This window comes from Ochotona curzoniae, unplaced genomic scaffold (assembly GCF_017591425.1).
Source record: "Ochotona curzoniae isolate NIBS_2020 unplaced genomic scaffold, NIBS_Ocur_1.0 contig_1014, whole genome shotgun sequence".
Classification (NCBI taxonomy): domain Eukaryota; kingdom Metazoa; phylum Chordata; class Mammalia; order Lagomorpha; family Ochotonidae; genus Ochotona; species Ochotona curzoniae.
In genome coordinates this window covers 28,153,026-28,170,509 of record NW_024464920.1, presented here as the reverse complement: position 1 = coordinate 28,170,509, position 17,484 = coordinate 28,153,026, and the positions used below count along the sequence as shown (strand labels likewise).

The 17,484-nt window shown below is 42.5% G+C and overlaps 1 protein-coding gene across 1 annotated transcript in view; it reads left to right on the top strand.

Moving 5' to 3' along the window:
* The window catches only part of MYRFL (myelin regulatory factor like), a 112,890-nt gene that overhangs the window by 85,781 nt on the left and 9,625 nt on the right, over positions 1 to 17,484 (top strand). The window contains exons 14-19 of the mRNA XM_040978215.1: positions 5,478 to 5,641; positions 6,236 to 6,299; positions 11,484 to 11,569; positions 13,719 to 13,793; positions 13,865 to 13,917; positions 14,055 to 14,234. Of these exons, the coding sequence (XP_040834149.1) occupies positions 5,478 to 5,641; positions 6,236 to 6,299; positions 11,484 to 11,569; positions 13,719 to 13,793; positions 13,865 to 13,917; positions 14,055 to 14,234 (622 nt within the window). The remainder of the gene's footprint in view (positions 1 to 5,477; positions 5,642 to 6,235; positions 6,300 to 11,483; positions 11,570 to 13,718; positions 13,794 to 13,864; positions 13,918 to 14,054; positions 14,235 to 17,484) is intronic.

Below are 17,484 nucleotides of genomic sequence, written 5' to 3'. Positions count from 1 at the left end.
CTAGCCCAGATTGAGCCCAGTGTACTTAAACCTCTGGCCCCTTGCACTGAAGATGATTAGATGAGAAGTGCTTGCTTAATTCACCCAAATTTCCATGGACATTCCCTAACATAAAAAGGAAATTTGGACTTTAGTTCCTCTGCATCTCTGGGTGAAATTTCAGACAAAAGAATAATTTAGAAGTGGGCCTTATTATTATTTAAAAAAATTTTTTTAAAGAGTAATTTACGCAGTCAAAAAAAAAAAAAAAGAAAGAAGTGGGCTGCCATCTTTATCACTAGAGAGCTGTTCATGGCATGAAACACCCTGTGTGAACATTCATTCATTTATTCATCATGCCCTGCTGGAGAATTGGCTTAAGCAGGATGTGGTCTTTGGTGCCATTGTCCAAGTGTTTATGTTGTAAACCATGTTTGAGGAAAGTAGAGCAGGTAGTGGAAGCAGCCTGCACTTTTACAGGGACTGGAGGAAGCATGGTGAGTTCAGTGAATGACAAATGGTTCCAAACAGTTTGAGCAAACTGAGAATGGGGCTTCGGGGAAAGACAAGTTTTGGATAAGGGATCCGTTTTAAGCTTGGTGGCAGCTCTGATTTTACAAATACCCCTCTGTGGCTTCCAGGTACAGTAATACTTAAGTGTCCACTTAAAATACACATTCATCCTTTGTCCATTTGGACTCTACTCCAAAACAAGTCTTTCTAACAATGACCAATAGAGTCTTTTAAGAGAAGAGCTCATTAGTGATTTGAGAGAATTGCCACTTTTCCTTCACAGTGTCATTAGTGACTCGTGGTGGTAGGCTAGGCCAATCATTTTCACAGTGGTTACGTTATGCTTCAGCTGCTTTATTCAATCTCTTCTAAAACTTACTAGCTGGAACAGTATTGAGTAATTAAGTTAGATTCAGTCACCAAATAGTTCTTAACCAAGAGTGAGCATCAAATGTGGAAATTCTTCAAAGTATTCCACACTTACCCCTTTTCTCAGGGTTAATGACTCTAGGCCCCTACATGGGGTCTAGATGTATGCGTGTAGAAAAAGTTCCCAGGGCATGTAGGATATGCATATTCCTTGTTAAAATTCTCTAGAGCAGATCTTATTATTTACGTCAGAAAGGCTATTTTCAGAAGACTCAAGTTTACATTTTGGAAACTTTCTACACTAACTTCACAGTGGTGATAGGGGACATAAGTCAGAACTCCAAATGTTTTTATCAGAGTCCATCTAACATGTCCTGGAAATTTATTTTTTGGTAATTTTCCATTGAATCCATAAAATCAGAGCTGGCCATAATTAGAATCAGGAAGGTAGTAAATTTCCTCTGCCTTTTATTTCCTCCCAAATAGAAGAACTCATGAATTATCTTCTTGCTTGTTAGACCTACCTGGAAGGTGTATAGTGCTGGCAAATTTGACTTAGAGAATTAAATCATTATTGACAAGCTGCTGGACAACTATAGCCACTGCTGATATTTCATGAGGCTGTATTCAGTTTTGCTGAGGAAGATGTTGCTGAAAGAATTTACTTGGTTTAGAAGGAATTTGGTTATGATTCTCCACTGCATGCTTTGGGCTGTATCATAAATTAATGTATCAACAAACAATTAAAAGAAATATGAGGGAGGCATTAGGCTGAGTGGATGAGTTTCTGGTTAGAATACCCTCTTTGCCCTCTCTAGTACTTGGCGTTGATGGTTAGCCCTGTTCCTGACTATAGCTTCTTCCCAACGCAGACCTTGGAATGTAGCACGTGATGACTCAGTGCTTGGGTCCCTGCCACCCATGTGGGAGATCTGGCTTGAGTTCTTGGCTTCTGGCTTCAGCCTCGGCTCAGTCCCTGATCAGTGTGTACACTGGCAGATGTGAACCTGCAGGAGGGGTCTTCTGTCTCAAGTAAATATATGAGTTAAATAAATGAAAGCTGTGCTCATCTGTGACTTTAAATTGTACATATGTCAAATGGGCTTAAAATTTTTTAAAAAGAAAAAAAAGTAAGAAGCCAGTTGAGAAGGTTAAAAAAAAAGGTGTGAGCAGTAGTGTTTGTGGAAGACAGAGAGAAGCAAAGTTTGGGTTGTGAAGTTGAAAACCTTGGGAGATGGCCAGTGAGAAGCAGGATGCACAAAGGAGTCGAACAGGGTCATGGGATTCTATTTTGGCCTTCTTTGTATGCAATAATTAAGCATGTGATCTCCCTTAAATAAGGTTATAGTGTAAAACACCTTCCAGTATGAACACAGTATGTAACTACATTAACATCTATTGTGATTTAGAACCGCAGAATGCTATTCCTCGTGATTTCTGCCTCATTTTTATTAATACAAATGTAGAACTAAAGGAAAACTTGCATCAGATTAAGAAGTTTAGAGGGGCTTTTGTCAGAAGAATTTGTGTGTGTTGTTAAAAGCATTTTTAAGGAATGTAAAACATTTACAAAATTAGAATGAAATCCTTCAGATGCCTCACTCAAGATTCCATAGTTACCTATTTTTATGCAATCTCATTTGAATTAAATCCTCCACCAAATCCCAAGAAAACTGGATTATTTGAAGCAAGATTCAACATAGTATTATTTTACTGGCTACTTCAATACGTTTTCTAAGAGGACTGCCTCCTAAAAATCAAATCACTTTATTATTACCACACACAGGCTTACGGTGATTCCTTTATATCATCAAACCTAATTTGTGTCTAAACTGCAATTGTTTCATTTTATTTTTCTAAAATATTGTTGATTTATTTATTTGTCTATTTATTTACTAATTTGAAAGGCAGAGTTACTGAAAGAGAGGGAGAAACAGAGAAAAAGAGATCTTCAGTTCTCTAGTTCATTTCCCAAATTGTTCATACCCTAACTGGCAAAGATCAGTGATGGGACATGCGGGAGCCAGGAGCCAGGAGCTTCATCTGTGTCTCCTATTTAGGTGGCAATGGCCCAAGCTCTTGAGTCATCTTCTACTACTTTTCCCAGGCATGTTAAAAGGGAATTTGATTAGAAGTGAAGCAGCTGGGATTTGAATTGGTGCATAAGCAGGAAGCTGGATTGGAAATGGAGCAGCAGAGACTGGAATTGGCACAGGTCACTTCCTTATGAGATGCCAGTGTTACAGGTGGCGCCTTAACTCACTGCACCGCAGCATCTACCCTCTGTGATTTTTTTAAAGTGCCCTCATTTATGATAGATTTTATTCCAGCACAATATATGGAGATGGTCTTCATTCCTTTTTCCACTTGCATTGTGCGCTGCTACATGACTGCGTCATCACAGTCCACTAGGATGGGCATTTGTATTGATTTTGACCCTTTTTTCCCTTTAGTTTTACCAGAAGCCTGATATAGATTCCTAGAAGTGGGATTACAGACTTAAAGATAAGAATAAATGCAGTGATGCTAGATATTGCCAAATTCCATTCCATAGTAGTTATATCACTTTGTGTTCTTTGGCTATATTTGAAGAATATTTGGTTGAAACCTCAGGAAAATTTTAGGATTTTCTGGTGACTTCTGAGAAGACAGCACAGAGAGGTGCCTTTTAATTTTAATATTGAATTAATCTTTTTTGGTGTTTCCTTAAAAAAAAAAAAGCATAGGCTTCAGAGATTAAGCTTCTGGCAATTTCACTTCCCAAAGAAGAATGTTTTCTGTTTTTCTAAGTATCTGACTCCTAGGACTTCCCAACCTTTTGTGTGTTCTTCCAGAGCATGACCTGTGGGCACAGCCTGGTGCTCCGTGCTGGCGGGATACATAAATACATGTGTGCAATCATTGCTCTCCCACCTGCCCAAGACAAGACAAGTGGCCAGGTGATAAATCACTTGTAGGAGGACATCGTGCAAGAGAGGGATGCCGTGAGCTCCTGGCTGGGGTGGGATTTGGGGAATTGCTTTTAAATCACAGGTCAGCATTGGAGTGAAGTCCCAGCCCTGGGCCAATGCTGAGACCCTTCCCTGTTTGTAAATTGGAGAGAGCCTGCTGGTATTTCAGAACACATGCCTGCTATGCAGCTGCCCAAAGCAAGCCTTGCATCTGTCAGGTTCAGCTCATCATTCCTTTGTCAATTGCTTTCCAGCGTCTTTTAAAGATTTATTTTTTATTAGAAAGTCAGATATACAGAAAGGAGGATAGTGAGAAAGATTTTCTATCTGCTGGTTCACTCCCCAAATGGCCACAGCAGCCAGATCTGAGCTGAACTGATCCAAAGCCAGGAGCCAGGAGCTTCCTCCAGGTCTTCAATGTGGGTGCAGCGTCCTAATGCTTTGGACCGTTCTCGGCTGCTTTTCGAGGCCACAAGCAGGGAGCTGGATGGGAAGCAGGGCTGCCAGGATGCAGCCGGTGGTCATATGAGTTCCTGGCATGTACAAGGTGAGGATTTTAGCTACTAGGCTATTGCTCTGGGCCCACTTTTCCAGCATCTTAAACTCATGAAGCTTGTTTGTAGGCTGGGCTCTGAAAGACACACAGGTTCTGAGTTTGACCTTCGAACACCCTTGAGTTCCTGTTCTTTAGCTCAGTCCTTGGCAACAGTTAACCAGGTCCTGTGAGTCACAGAAAGTGCTGTAGGATTTTGAACATAGAAACAGAGAGAGGAAAAGGAGCTGAGGGCATGGGGTCTGTGAGTGGAGAAGAGCTCCCTGGGATCGGGTTATGGCTAAGAGATAGATACACATGTTCCCAGGACAGCTGCAGTGTCGGGGTGCAGGATGGCTCCTATGGTACAGTGTGGGTACGGGGGAGGAGTCTGCTGTCCTTGTGGCCTTGGTTAGTCTTTCCTTTCTCTTTCTGATGTGTCAGTGGCTTTCTTTGGACAGGAAGTTCCTTTTGGTTTTATAACTTCTGTTTGGAATTTCGGTTAAAGTATAAATTTTACACAGTACTTCATGGGATGCTGAAACATAAATGAATACATCGAGCATTATTCTCTCATGGGCAGCTGAACTGACAGAAGCCCAAAGAAGTTACGACCTTTCACCAGGTTTTCAACTTCCAGCGAGAGGCAGAACCCGACAAAAGCCTGGCTCTTCATTGCTGCTGCCTTCACCAGAGCAGGGTGATGCATGTTTAACCAGCAAACCTGGGCGCATTTCTGAGGGGGACTTAGCGACGAACACACAAATCAACACTTGGAAGCCAGTTCTGACTTGCGTTTTACGAGTTTTAACTATAGCGTCATAGCCATTGGAAATAAATCTTTGGGTCCCAAATCTAATAATGTCCTTCAGCTCCCCTCTCTCTCTTGGGTTACAAGGACATATTTCCCCTTTATTGCAAATTGAGCAGCAGCAGTTTTACTACAGAGCCAGCAGTTGAGCAAGACAGCTCTCAGTTTCACACCTCTCCAGATTTATCTGGAAAGAACTTTGACATGGGGACATACCACTTTCAGTGTGTGTGCCAGCTGTGCTGCAGTGGGCTGTGGACCATCCCCTGCTGGGTCACACCCCGTGTACATACGCACTCTGTATTTATAATCTCCTTTTTAGGACCAGATCTTTATGGAAAATGTGGGTGCGGTGAAGCAACTCTGCAAACTAACCAACAACCTAGAAGAAAGAATAGAAGAGCTGGAGATATGGAACAAAAAACTGGCCAGGCTAAAGCGACTCAACAGCTGGAAGTCTTCTGTCAGTGAAACCAGTTCCAGCAGGTGCGTCCAGCACTGCCATGGATGTTGGGGGGCAAAACGAGCCCGGGTTCTTTCCAGGTAACAGGTTCAGTGGCCCTCTGGGTCACGTAGAGACCAGGACTCTCTGAGAAGGAGGTCCCTGTCCTCGGAGAGTGCTTTGCCTTCTGTGGTCATTCCCTTCTTTTCTCTGTGGCTTGAGAACTGACAAAGCCCAAGCAGCATTACAGGAAGTGCTCAGTTTTGGCAGGAGTGGCTTCTTTTCTGGAGAGGTCACAATTTCTAAATTTAGGGAACTTTGGTCCTCAGGAAAAAAAAAAAACTGATTATTGTTGCTGTTGTTGTTATGGAAAGAGTAAGTCTATATTTCCCATGGCTGAGTTTCCCGAAAAAGAGAAATTTAGTGTTTCATGCATCCACTGCGCCTACTGATGTCTCCTTTCACAAAAAGAATGCCTAACTGCCTGGATTGCCTTGAGCTTTCTTTTCTCAAATTATTGTCACAGGAAGGAAAGTTACACTACTGTGTTATGATAGCTTGGGCCTTTGTCATGTATTCCTAGAGAAGAGTAACCTTTTTTTTTTTTTTCTGTTTCTTTCTCTCTTTTCTTTTTAAAGCAAATTTAGCAGAACTGTTAGTGCATCTTCTACAAGAAAGACCTTTTCCAAAAAAGCCAATAAGGTAAATGGACTTACATGTTTAATGAACCGGGATGATATCTTTTATACTCAAGAAAAGTAGTTCAGGAAAATGATCGAAGAAGTTTTCCTTATTTATATATAGTTTGCATCCTGCATATTTTTGGAAATTACGTACTAATCCTTTAATATATTAACTGTTTTTAAGCATAAAAGTTTAGAGAAATGAGTATAGAACATTTCAGAACTGTCTTGACAGATTTTGCTCATATTTCCTGTTGGGTGAAATTAACCAGCCACTCCATGCATTGGGCCCTGGGCCATCAGATCTGCCGGTGTTCCTTGACCCCACTTAGTCACTTATCTTTAACTCCCGTAGATCCCAAAGGGCCTTCCCTTAATCCTCAAATTCCCCTTTTCCTTTGGTATTTGGTACTTAGCATGCAAAAAGAAAAGGATAGGTTTTCACTTGCTTGCAAAGGCTAAAATGTGATGGTTTTACTAACAAGTGAAGAAAAGTTTCATCCCTAGGATTAATCTGACATTGGAAAGTGAAGGCTGACATTCATTAGCATCAAGGCCACTCTCTCCATCACAGAGAGGTGTTAGTGAGGGAAAAGCCGCAACCCTCCCTTCCTGCCCTGCTCCCTCTGATCCACCAGTGACCTCAAAGTGGACCTGCCCAAGGAAGTTATTCTTGACCTTAACGACTACCTTGTTAAAGGCAACTTAACCGGTGCTTAAGTAACTGCCTACATTATTCTCTAAGCTTCACGCTGTACTGCGTTGCATAGCTCTACTAAAGACAAGGGAAACATGTTGCTGACAAGTTTCTTGGTATATCAGCAAGCACAAACACACAGGAAAATATACATATAGAAGTGTTCTGAGGACACACTGGGAACCAGAGCTCCATATGGCACCCATCGTGTTAGGATTGTTGGTAGGATTAAATGAGCTCATTGCATAGTGTCCAGCACATGCAGCTCAAGAAACACAACACTAAAAATGTTGAGTAGGGAAAGGTGGTGTTGGCACCAAGCAGTTTGTGATTACAAGATAAAGAGAAGCCAGATAGGGACAATTTTGTTAGCTTCGGCTTCTTTAAATTCACCTTTCACCCAGAAGGTCTTTACTTGTTCCTGAATAATAAATAGAATGTGTGGTCCATAGGGTAGGCCTTGGATCTGTCTTAATGTATCCCTAGGAACTAACACGGAAAAGATGGTCAAAAAATATTTACCAAATAAATAAAGGAGTGGAGAGTTCAGTCTGAAAATATTCCCTGAAGCCTCACGATTCCAGCTGAAAATACTAAGTGGTTGAGTGTCCGGTGTGTGGGCAGGGTGAGAGTTGAGATGTGGACACTGGATCAGGGACTTCATGGATGCATGAAAGAGCATCCATTCAACCCAGAGCCCTCCTGATCACTGCAGACGCCCTGTGGGTGGCAAAGATGAGTCAGATGTGATCTTTTCTTCTGAGGCATTACAAAGTAGTTTGGGAGAATGCAAAGAAAACACAAAGCAAGGTTGTACCTGGTTGGATAAATGCTGCCCAAAACAAGACAGGCTGGCAAGGGGTGTGGAACTGGAGGAAAGGCTTCAAACAGAGGCATAAACAAAGTTCTGGGAGCTGGACCAGGCTTCATTGAAGGCTGCCTGGGAACTGGTTAGGGAGGATAGATAAGGCTGAAAACACTTTAGTGCAGGTTTGGATTTCCTGATAAGCCACGAAGACCCTGAATAATAACAAAGATTTCTACACTGTGTAGGGTTTTCTTTTTTATACTGAGACAGAAAAGGGGGCAGCCCAGTGCTGTAGTTAAGAGTACAGATTCTGGAACTTTTCTTTTCTCTTAAGAACCTGGGAGAAAACACAGCTTTCCTGTTCCTCCTTCATCCTGTCTCTGAAATGGGGATGATAAAATGACCTGCCTCATGGGGCTGCTGAGGATCACTGTGAAGATTGGGTCCAACAGTAGAAATAAAACACTCAGAAGAGCAGGTGGCACACCGTGTGATTTTCATCATTCCTAGCACTAATAAACCCACTGTTTTAGTTTTTCTTAGAGTCTGGTGTTTGTCAGAATCATCCCTGCAGCTTAGCTAAGAATACAAACTAGGAGTATTATACTTGCCCTCTGTGGTGTTGGTAGCAGGTCTCTGCTTTCAGCAAGTTGACTTTCCCTTCCATTACCACCACCAGCTCACTGGGCCATGAGGTCGTGGAAATACAGGTTGGCGGTGGAGTATTGGTGAGCAAAATAATTGCTGTGTTAGCAAGTGGATAGGCTTCAGCAGTTGGTAAGAAACTGAGAGAAAGCCAGTTCCTAACACTGGCCAAGATGGAGCTCGCACTGGGGGAGCCTTGGTGTCCCCTGACCTGGGGCTCATAGGTCTAGCACCCCTCTTTCTTTGTTCCTTTTCCTGTCTCCAAGGCACCCATGTGGGTGATTCTTGCTTCTAGTGGAGTTCAGAGTGAAGTGGAAAGGACTTTGAAGAGGAGGAGAGGAGAATGGAGAGAAGTGAACATGAATAAATACTTCCCATCATCTCACCATTTAGAGAATCTCAGTCTCCACCCCACCCATCCAAAATAAAACCTATCACAGCAGAAGTACCCACAGCGTTTAAGTTTCTTACCGGCTTTAATGTAATTCTCATACATACTTGAATTTGAGAGCCATGAAAATGTTAATTGGGTTTTTTTTCCCTTGTTGTTCTTATTTCATTGGCTAGGAAAACAAAGATCAGTGACATTTATGTTACTTAGTCTGGCTTCAGGTCTTAGGCTGATGCCTTCTTGGTTTTCAGAAAGTTCACTTCAATTGATGCATTCACCATACCTCTCAGGGATTGTATCCTTATCACAAAGAGCTTGTTTAAGCCCTTCCCTTTTACAGTTAGAGATAATTTCTTTAAGCAGATAAGATTAAGAAATTGAACTGGGGCCCAGCACGACGGCCTAGCAGCTAAAATCCTCGCCTTGAATGCACTAGGATCCCATATGGGCATTGATTCTAATCCTGGCAGCTCCACTTCCCATCCAGCTCCCTGCTTGTGGCCTGGGAAAGCAGTCGAGAACAGCCCAAAGCCTTAGGTTCCTGCACCCGTGTGGGAGACCTGGCGGAAGTTCCTGGCTCCTGGCTCTGGATCAGCACAGTACCAGCCGTTGCTGTCACTTGGGGAGTGAATCATTGGACGGAAGATCTTCTTCCTCTCTGTCTCTCCTCCTCTTTGTATGCCTGCCTTTCCAATAAAAATAAAGCAAATCTTTAAAAAACAAAAACAAATTGACCTGATTATAAGATATTTCTTATTTACCCCTTCCCTTTAGTACCATTACAACCAACAGAATGATTCTACCCTGTATCTCTGGAAAGAAGCAAATGTAATACTTCCCACTGCACTGGTAGAAAACTCATCTTTTAGGAGCACTTTATTTAAGTGGGCAGGGTATGTGCCATGTCTTCAGATTCTCCACAATTCTAGAACTGTGTAGCCTGTAGCTTTTAGCCCTTTCCCTGAGTAAAAAATTTTTATGCTAATGTATATCAGTCCAGAAGGTCTGTCCTATTCCTTTCCTAAAAACTGTAATTCACCCATTTTATATCTTCTGTATAAAGTATTGTATATGGTAGTGCTCACTAAATGTCTGATTGAATGGGAATCAGAATTAATAAGAAACAGACTCAGGGCTGTCCTTCTAAATAGGTGGGAGACTTGGATAGTAATATGTATAAGGGAACTTCAAAATTTGTGTGGAAAATGAAAAAAAAATTACTTATCTGAGGAAGAGAGAGAGAGAGAGTGACCAAGTTACCATATGCTACTTCCCTGATTCCTGAAAGTGGTGCTAGGCTGACCTGAAGCTAAGAATCGAATCCGGGTCTATCCATGGATGAACGCAGCCTAGCCCACTTGTGCTATCACTGTTGCTTCTCAGGATCTGCATTAACAGGAAACTGGAGTCAGGAGTCGGAGCTGGGAATCAAACTCAGGTGCTCTGATATGAGATACTGGCCTCTTAATCCCTAGGTTGAACACCTCCTCCCCATGTTATCTTTTTTTATTGTATAAAAGATTATTTTAGTTTATTTTTATTGGAAAGGCAGATTTACAGAGAGAAGGAGAGGCAGAGAAGGAAAGATTTTCCATGCACTGATTTACTCCCCAAATGGCCACAGTGGCCAGAGCTGAGCCAATATGGTTAGGAGCTCTTCTGAGTGTCCCACGTAAATGCAGGGTTCCAAGGACCTGGGTCGTCCTCTGTTGCCTTCTGTGGCCACAGGCAAGGAGCTGGACTGGAAGTGGATCAGCTGGGACTAGAACCAGTGCCCACATGGGATGTCTCTGCTTGAAGGTGGAAGACCAGCCTGTTGAACCATGGGCTACTTCCTTTCTGCCCCCCACCCCCCACACCAATTATCTTTTTTTTTTTTTTTAAAGACTTATTTTTCTTGGAAAGGCAGATTTACAGAGTGAAAGAGAAACAGAGAGAAGGATCTTCCATTCATTGGTTCACTCCCCAAATTGGCTCAGTGACCAGAGCTGAGCCAATCCAAAGTCTCTGGGTCTCCCACACGTGTTCAGGATCCCACAGCTTTGCACCATCTTTCACTGCTTTCCTAGGCCACCATCAGGGAGCTGGATTGGAAGTGGAGCAGCTGGGCCATGAACTAGCACCTATATAGGATCCTGGTATTTAAAAGGCAGAGGATTAGCCAATAGAACCATTGCATTGTCCCTTACTCACTTTATCTTTTAAGACTATTTCCTATGAACTTTATGAAGCACCTTTGTATGCTTTAATTACTTGGTAAGCTCTCATGCTGCAGAAATGTTTTCTTTAGTTCGTCATGATGCCTAGACTTCTGTTAGGCATATACCTTCACATCTTGACAATGTTTTGATTTCCAAAAGTCTCCAATTAAAAGAAGCTGACTTCAGCGTTCTGACAGTATCCTAGTCCTTATCTCCCATTAAATTTCAAGGGTGAATACCAGATGAAGGGCATAGCCAGTTGTCCTGCAGGATGTCAAGGAGAAGGCTGAATAGCCTGGATATCCAGGAGAGGGAAGGCCTAGAGATGGGCTCTGAAAGAGCATCCTGTGCAGGGAAGGAGATGTAAATCTAGGCAGGTGCAGGAACCAATCAAGGGGGGCATCAGACATCCCTGCTGCGAGTTCCACAGGTGGCCTGAGCATCACTGACCCTCTTTATAGGTTTATTTTTCAGGAAAAAACCAGTCGTGTCCTAACTGGGTTTTCCAGACCTTGATTATAAGTCTGACAGCAGTAATGGCCTTTTGGTAAGAAAAACTTCAATGTTGTGCTGTACCAAACTCTTTTATTTTTCTTCTCATCTCTTTGTCCCCTTACTTCGGAGCTGGAACCCGTTTTCTATTTTACTGTGATGACAAGAAGCCCTGTAAACCAGGCACTGACCTCTGGCAGCTTGGGACTGAGGAAGGCCTTCTAAAACTTACATTCTGAAGAAAAAGCACAGAATTTCTGCACTTGAGTGGGAGATAAAGGGTGATTTTTTTAGTCAACTTTGGTGTCTTAGTGGTACCAATATCTTCCTTGTGTGCATGCATGCATGCATATGGTAATGGTGGCACTGTGTGTGTGTGCTTGGTAACTTCTCAAATAACTTTCTTACAGTCTTTGTTTTCATTCCTTCCTGTTTGGGGGGTGGCGGTGTGGGAGGTGAGAATGTGAAATCAGATACAATCCACTCCCTCTGGTCACTCATATTTTAATTGTAATTCTTACAGATTCATAAGTGGATTTGCACCAAAGGGTCACCAAAACTTGCAATATGAAAATGTAGCCAAATCTGCTAGACAGTTAAACAAAGCAAATGCACTGTTGACACCCATATCTGTCTGGCCACCTGTGCCCACTTGGTATCCTCTGCACTGAGTATCTCTCTCTGTTGGGAGCCCTACCCTCTCATCCCCCTGAGTGTGCTTGCCTTCTCTGGCTGAGATCCTTACATCAAGCAAGGAGGATGTGCTTAGCACAGATTCCCAGCCCATGGGAGGGATCTAGACGTCTGACGCTAAGGTAGGGATTGTTTTCTAAACATGCTTCTCAGATCTTAGATTACAATGCTGGTGTCCATTAAGGCCACCAGCAGGAGGCCTGAGGCTTAATAGCTTGTTTCTGGCCTGCGGTATACCTGAGAGGGAAGCAAACCAGGGCTTATCCCTCAAGAAGAGAGCAGATAACTGATTCTGCATTCCTGCCACGTTCTCTGAGCTATGCATTGAGGCAGACACCAGGGATGAATACGATGGAGAATTTAAGAATTAGTCACACAGAGCTGGGGAGAAAGAGACTGAACCTCAGCAATCACCACGGTGACTCTTTCCATTCTGTCACATGGCGTCTTTGAAACTCACACCACTTCCCCAGGTAGAACTGAGCCTGCCGCCAGTCACCAGCTGCTGCTGAGAACACATCAGGAGTTCATTCTTTGCAAGTGGCATTCAAACACATGGCAAATTTCCTTGTCCACAAGTGGCAAGATCTTCCAAAAGTTCTGGAAAATGCATATTATGAAAATATTATGCATGAATTTGATGTGGGTGTGTTTTTTGGCACCAAAATTAACTTATCCCTTAATTCCATTTCCCATCAATATTCTGAAGTTACCTAGGACACGGTCAATGCACTACTTCTGATGGGATTAAAATCAGGAATCCCATTTGGAGGCCCAGGTGTGAAATCCAGCAGGCAAAGACATCTTAGCATTGCCTCAAGTCCAGCACCCACTGGGACTATACAGTCCTCAGTAGACTTTCTGGACAACTCTGCTGTCGCACTTTACATAGTGCCAAAGAGAGTAAGTGCGTGGATGTGAGAGCATGATTCTGGAGAGCTTCGCAGAGCTGAGGACCCTGAGCACTGGGACTGGAGGGGGCAGGGAGACACTGCCATGCCTCGCCTTGCCTTGCCTTCCCCTACCCAATTTTGTGTCTTTTGTTCTGAAAAGACAGGTTTGGCATCCACAGCTAGTAGACCCAAGCAGCCTTTCATTGTGCAGGCGACCTTCCCCAGCAGGCTGTGAGCCCTGCCCTGACTCTTTCCTGCAAGCAGTAGAGGACTGCCTCCAGCTGTGTACATGCTTGCTCTTGGAATCTTCCACTACTGACAGCTGCTTCTGTCTGAGACAGCTGGCCAGGGCTGGAGGTGCCCCAAGGCAAAATAAACAAATAGATAAATAAATCCACCAGCGTGCATCTCCAGGGCTCCGGGAAGCTGAGGCCTTTTTCTCACCAAGGCAGGAATGCCTGCCTATGCTGGTTTCCCTGGTGTTTCTCTCAGCTCTGGCCACTCCTCCCCTCTTTTCCCATCTGTATGGCCTGAGAGCATCCATCTTGGACCAGCTGGATGTAGGAGATCTGGAGACTCATGTGCCATGTGACACTTTTCTTTCTTTTTCCCCAACAGTGCCTTGACAATAGTCTGCCTTTACATACTTAGCTTAAAAGACCAAGACCGACAGGGCACAAATCTCCCTACCAGGTGAGACATATTCCTAGGGGGTGAGGGACTCTGGAAGTCGGCTTGCATGACTCTCTGTGTTCCCTTCCTAGCAACATCACAAGTTCTCGGGAGCCGGCTTTGCTGTCCACAACCTCCCCTGAAGGTAAGGCCTTCCCATCTTCACTCTTGAACTTGTCAGTGTCTCCTGGGAGCTGTCAGTGTGAGGCTCTGTCAACAGGAGAAACCAGCTTTTCAGGTTCACCCTGTGGCCTCTCTTCCTTTCTGTCCAATGCCTCACAGCACCTCACACTGCCCTGGCAACAACACAGACCTACTTGCCAGTACCTGAGATCACTTTCTGTGAGATCCTGCCCTGCCAGGAGACCAACTGCTGCCCCATCTGGAGCGTGAGAAGAGTCTCTCCGAGTCCTTTACAAAGCCAGACCACAGAGACTGAGAACCATCGCAGCCAGCGGGCAGGTAAATGATGGGCAAAGGCAGACATGAGGCCTTTGAACTTAGGGCTTTTTCCCTTGTCAGCATTTACTTGGATCATATTAGTACCTCCATACTTCTACTTAGGGTGGCAAAATCTTCAACTACACATACACACTAATCGTGATTTATTTATCATATTGAGTTCCTTCCCCAGGGAGAATATTTTGCTTGGTTCAAGTCTTTATGATTTCCACTGAGAAATTCCACTTTTGCCAAGAAAGATAGTAATAGCATCAGTGAAGTAATCATGGGCATGTGGGTTGATTTTTTTTTGACTCATTTTGAACTGAAGAAATGACGTGGTGTCTGGGCTCTCCACCCAAAGCAACTAGGATGCTGTATAAAAGTCTTGGGGAATTCTAATTAGAGCACAGGATGAAACCTACAAGACTGACATTTCTTCTCTCTTCCTTCTAGGGGCATGCACACGTACACACATACACACACACGTAATGCATGTGTAATTTTTTCAAGTAACAATGGTCACATTTAAAAAGCTATAGCAACTTAATAAGGGCTACAAATGAAACTATCTCTGATCAATTAGGATTCTCCCACATGTGTAATAATTTGTGCCGTTTCAAAATTTTCTCCTATACACATATATTAATGTGTTTCTAAAATAATAGATAATAATTACAGTGTTTATAAGTGTGGCTGCACTACATAGCAACTCCTAGTAATAGTGATTTTATATGGCAAAAATTTTGTTCCTAACTGTATCAGTATCAAATCTAAATCACAATTGCATCATTGTCATTCACTGCTCACTTGGTGGAGACTCCACCTGAATACATGATTCCATTATCTTGTAATGATATGAGAACAAGACACACTGCACCAGCTCTTAAAATTTCCACCTAGGCATAACGTACCTTTCACACTGCCAGATTTGCATGTAGCCATCCAGATGTCCCCAATGTGGGAAATTGCTGAGGGTTTGAGCAAAGGTTCTCTGTGCTGCAATTGGTCTAGTTTTCCTTCTTCCCAGGACACCATGCAATACTGGAACTCCTGAATACAAAAGGGGAAAACCAGGGAACTCTTACTTCAACCAGATGTTTCTAAGGCATTGAAGACCAACTGAAACTGAAAGAATAAACAGAAAAGAGAAATGCTAGGGTAAAGAAAAGCTTAGGAAGATTCTCAATGGGAAGCAGAATAATATCTAGCAATTTAATAAATCCCAAAACACATTGATGAACCTCCTCTCTGAGGAGTAGGACTACAATAAAACAGTAGAGCTGAAATCAGCATTTTTATGACATACTAAGCTCAAGTCATTATTTGTCTTTGGAGGCTAAGCTGGTTATGTTAGCTTTTATAAAGTGTCTTTCATAAAAGTTATTCCTCTCTTCCCTTCACGTAATAAAAGTTTGGACACAACTAATGAGAGTGTGAAAAGTATTTTGGAATATTGAACTTGTAAGGAGCTCCTGTATGTGATGGATTGGGTTTTCATCTAAGAGACCAATAAGGGTTTGACAAGAGAGGTGGATATTAAAAAAGCAAAGAACATGATTGGGAGGATGTGGATTTCTGTGTAATCCTATGGATTATAAAGTTATGATTTTTACAGAATATCACAAAGAGCATCTGGAATTCATGCTCGTTCTGTTTTGGAGATCAGAGCTTAGAGAAGAGCAAAGGGAAATGATTTCCAGAGTTAAAGGATTCGTTGATTGATTGGGGGCCTCACTGACTTCTTGGCATGAATCTGGTTCAGTCCATGGAATGATATCCGTGATGCTGTCCTGGGACTCAGCCGTCTACCTAGCTTTATATGTAATTCAATATACACCTTCAACCACGCCAGATCTACTTTGGTGACATGCCATCTGAACTGTTTCCTCCAGAGGTTTCCAGTTTAGTTTATTGGGAGGTCTTATCTGCCAACTGTGAAATACATCTCCAACTTTACAGCAAAAATCAGCAGGCACGCATACCAAGCTTATAGTGAATATTTTTGGAAGACATTTATAAAATGAGGGCTACCCCTGTATGACTAATGCAGGATTTATGCTTTTCCAACAATCAGCCATTCCAAGTTGAAGAGTGTTGCTTCAAAGATGTTACAAATTGGCAGTATTTTGTAAGGAGATTTCAATTTTATTTTTCTGCTTTTGAAAAGTATTTTCATGGTTCCAGTCCCAAAATTATTTCTTCTTAGCCTGATCTTTCTGTTACTGTCTTAGAAAATACTTTATCCCAGTAGGCTCAGTTTTGCAGGATTCTATATCTCTGGGAACCTGAGAACATAGTTCTGTGGAAAGAAGACAAATCTGTACTTCTCTGGCTAGGGCGTATTATGCTGGGCCCTTTCCCTGCATATTCAGCAGGAAAATAGAACAAAAGAATAGGCAAAGAAAATAGGTAGAGTGGAAAAGCCACAGTTTCTATTCTTTATGCTTTATTTGCTTTTTAAACTTACAACCTTATGTGGGAACAGTAAGCAAAATTCAGTAAGAGGAGGGTATTTGAACATTATTACTGGATTAGCTAGAATCCAACAACTCTAGAAACCTTTTTGGGTAACACTTTTTTATATATTACAAAGTCAGCCCTACCTTTGGGTTCTGCCCCCCTCCTATTTGATAAAGGAGCTCACTTCTCATAAATATTCTCCAGTTTCCTCAATTTCCTCTTCTCCATTTCCTCAGAATTTTCCCTGTGAATATAGAAGAAATATTTTTTGGAGGTTCAGCAATTGATGTTTCTTCTCTTCTTTCCTCTTTCCCTGGTTCTCTTCCCTCCATCCTTTTGCAAATGTTTATTGAACACCTACAGGTGAGCTTGGCACTGTCCTATCAGGGGGTACAAGAGAGAACAAGCTGCAGACTGTCCACGAGCTGACAATCTGATGGGCAGACAAGTGAACCAACTTCTCTACCTATTGAAAGGGGGAGGAAGGACTAACCAGCACAGAGATGCCCAGGAGAGTGATGGGACTCAAGTACTGTACACTATTGGTTTTTCTTTCTTTCCCAGAATTTGGCAGGGAAAGTTGAACGTGGATCTAAATCTACAAATATGGTAAAACATGACTGCCAACAGTTTATAAACTTCTGTTAATTTTTTTTTTTTGCAACCCACTCAATGGTTGATTTCACTATCTGCTTTTTAAAGGAGACCTATTTTTTTCCATAGTTGTAATAACAATGATCTGAGTGATAACTTTTTTCAAAGTTGCTTGCAAAATGCCATTTAGGATACAGTAAGTGGGCCAGCCCTT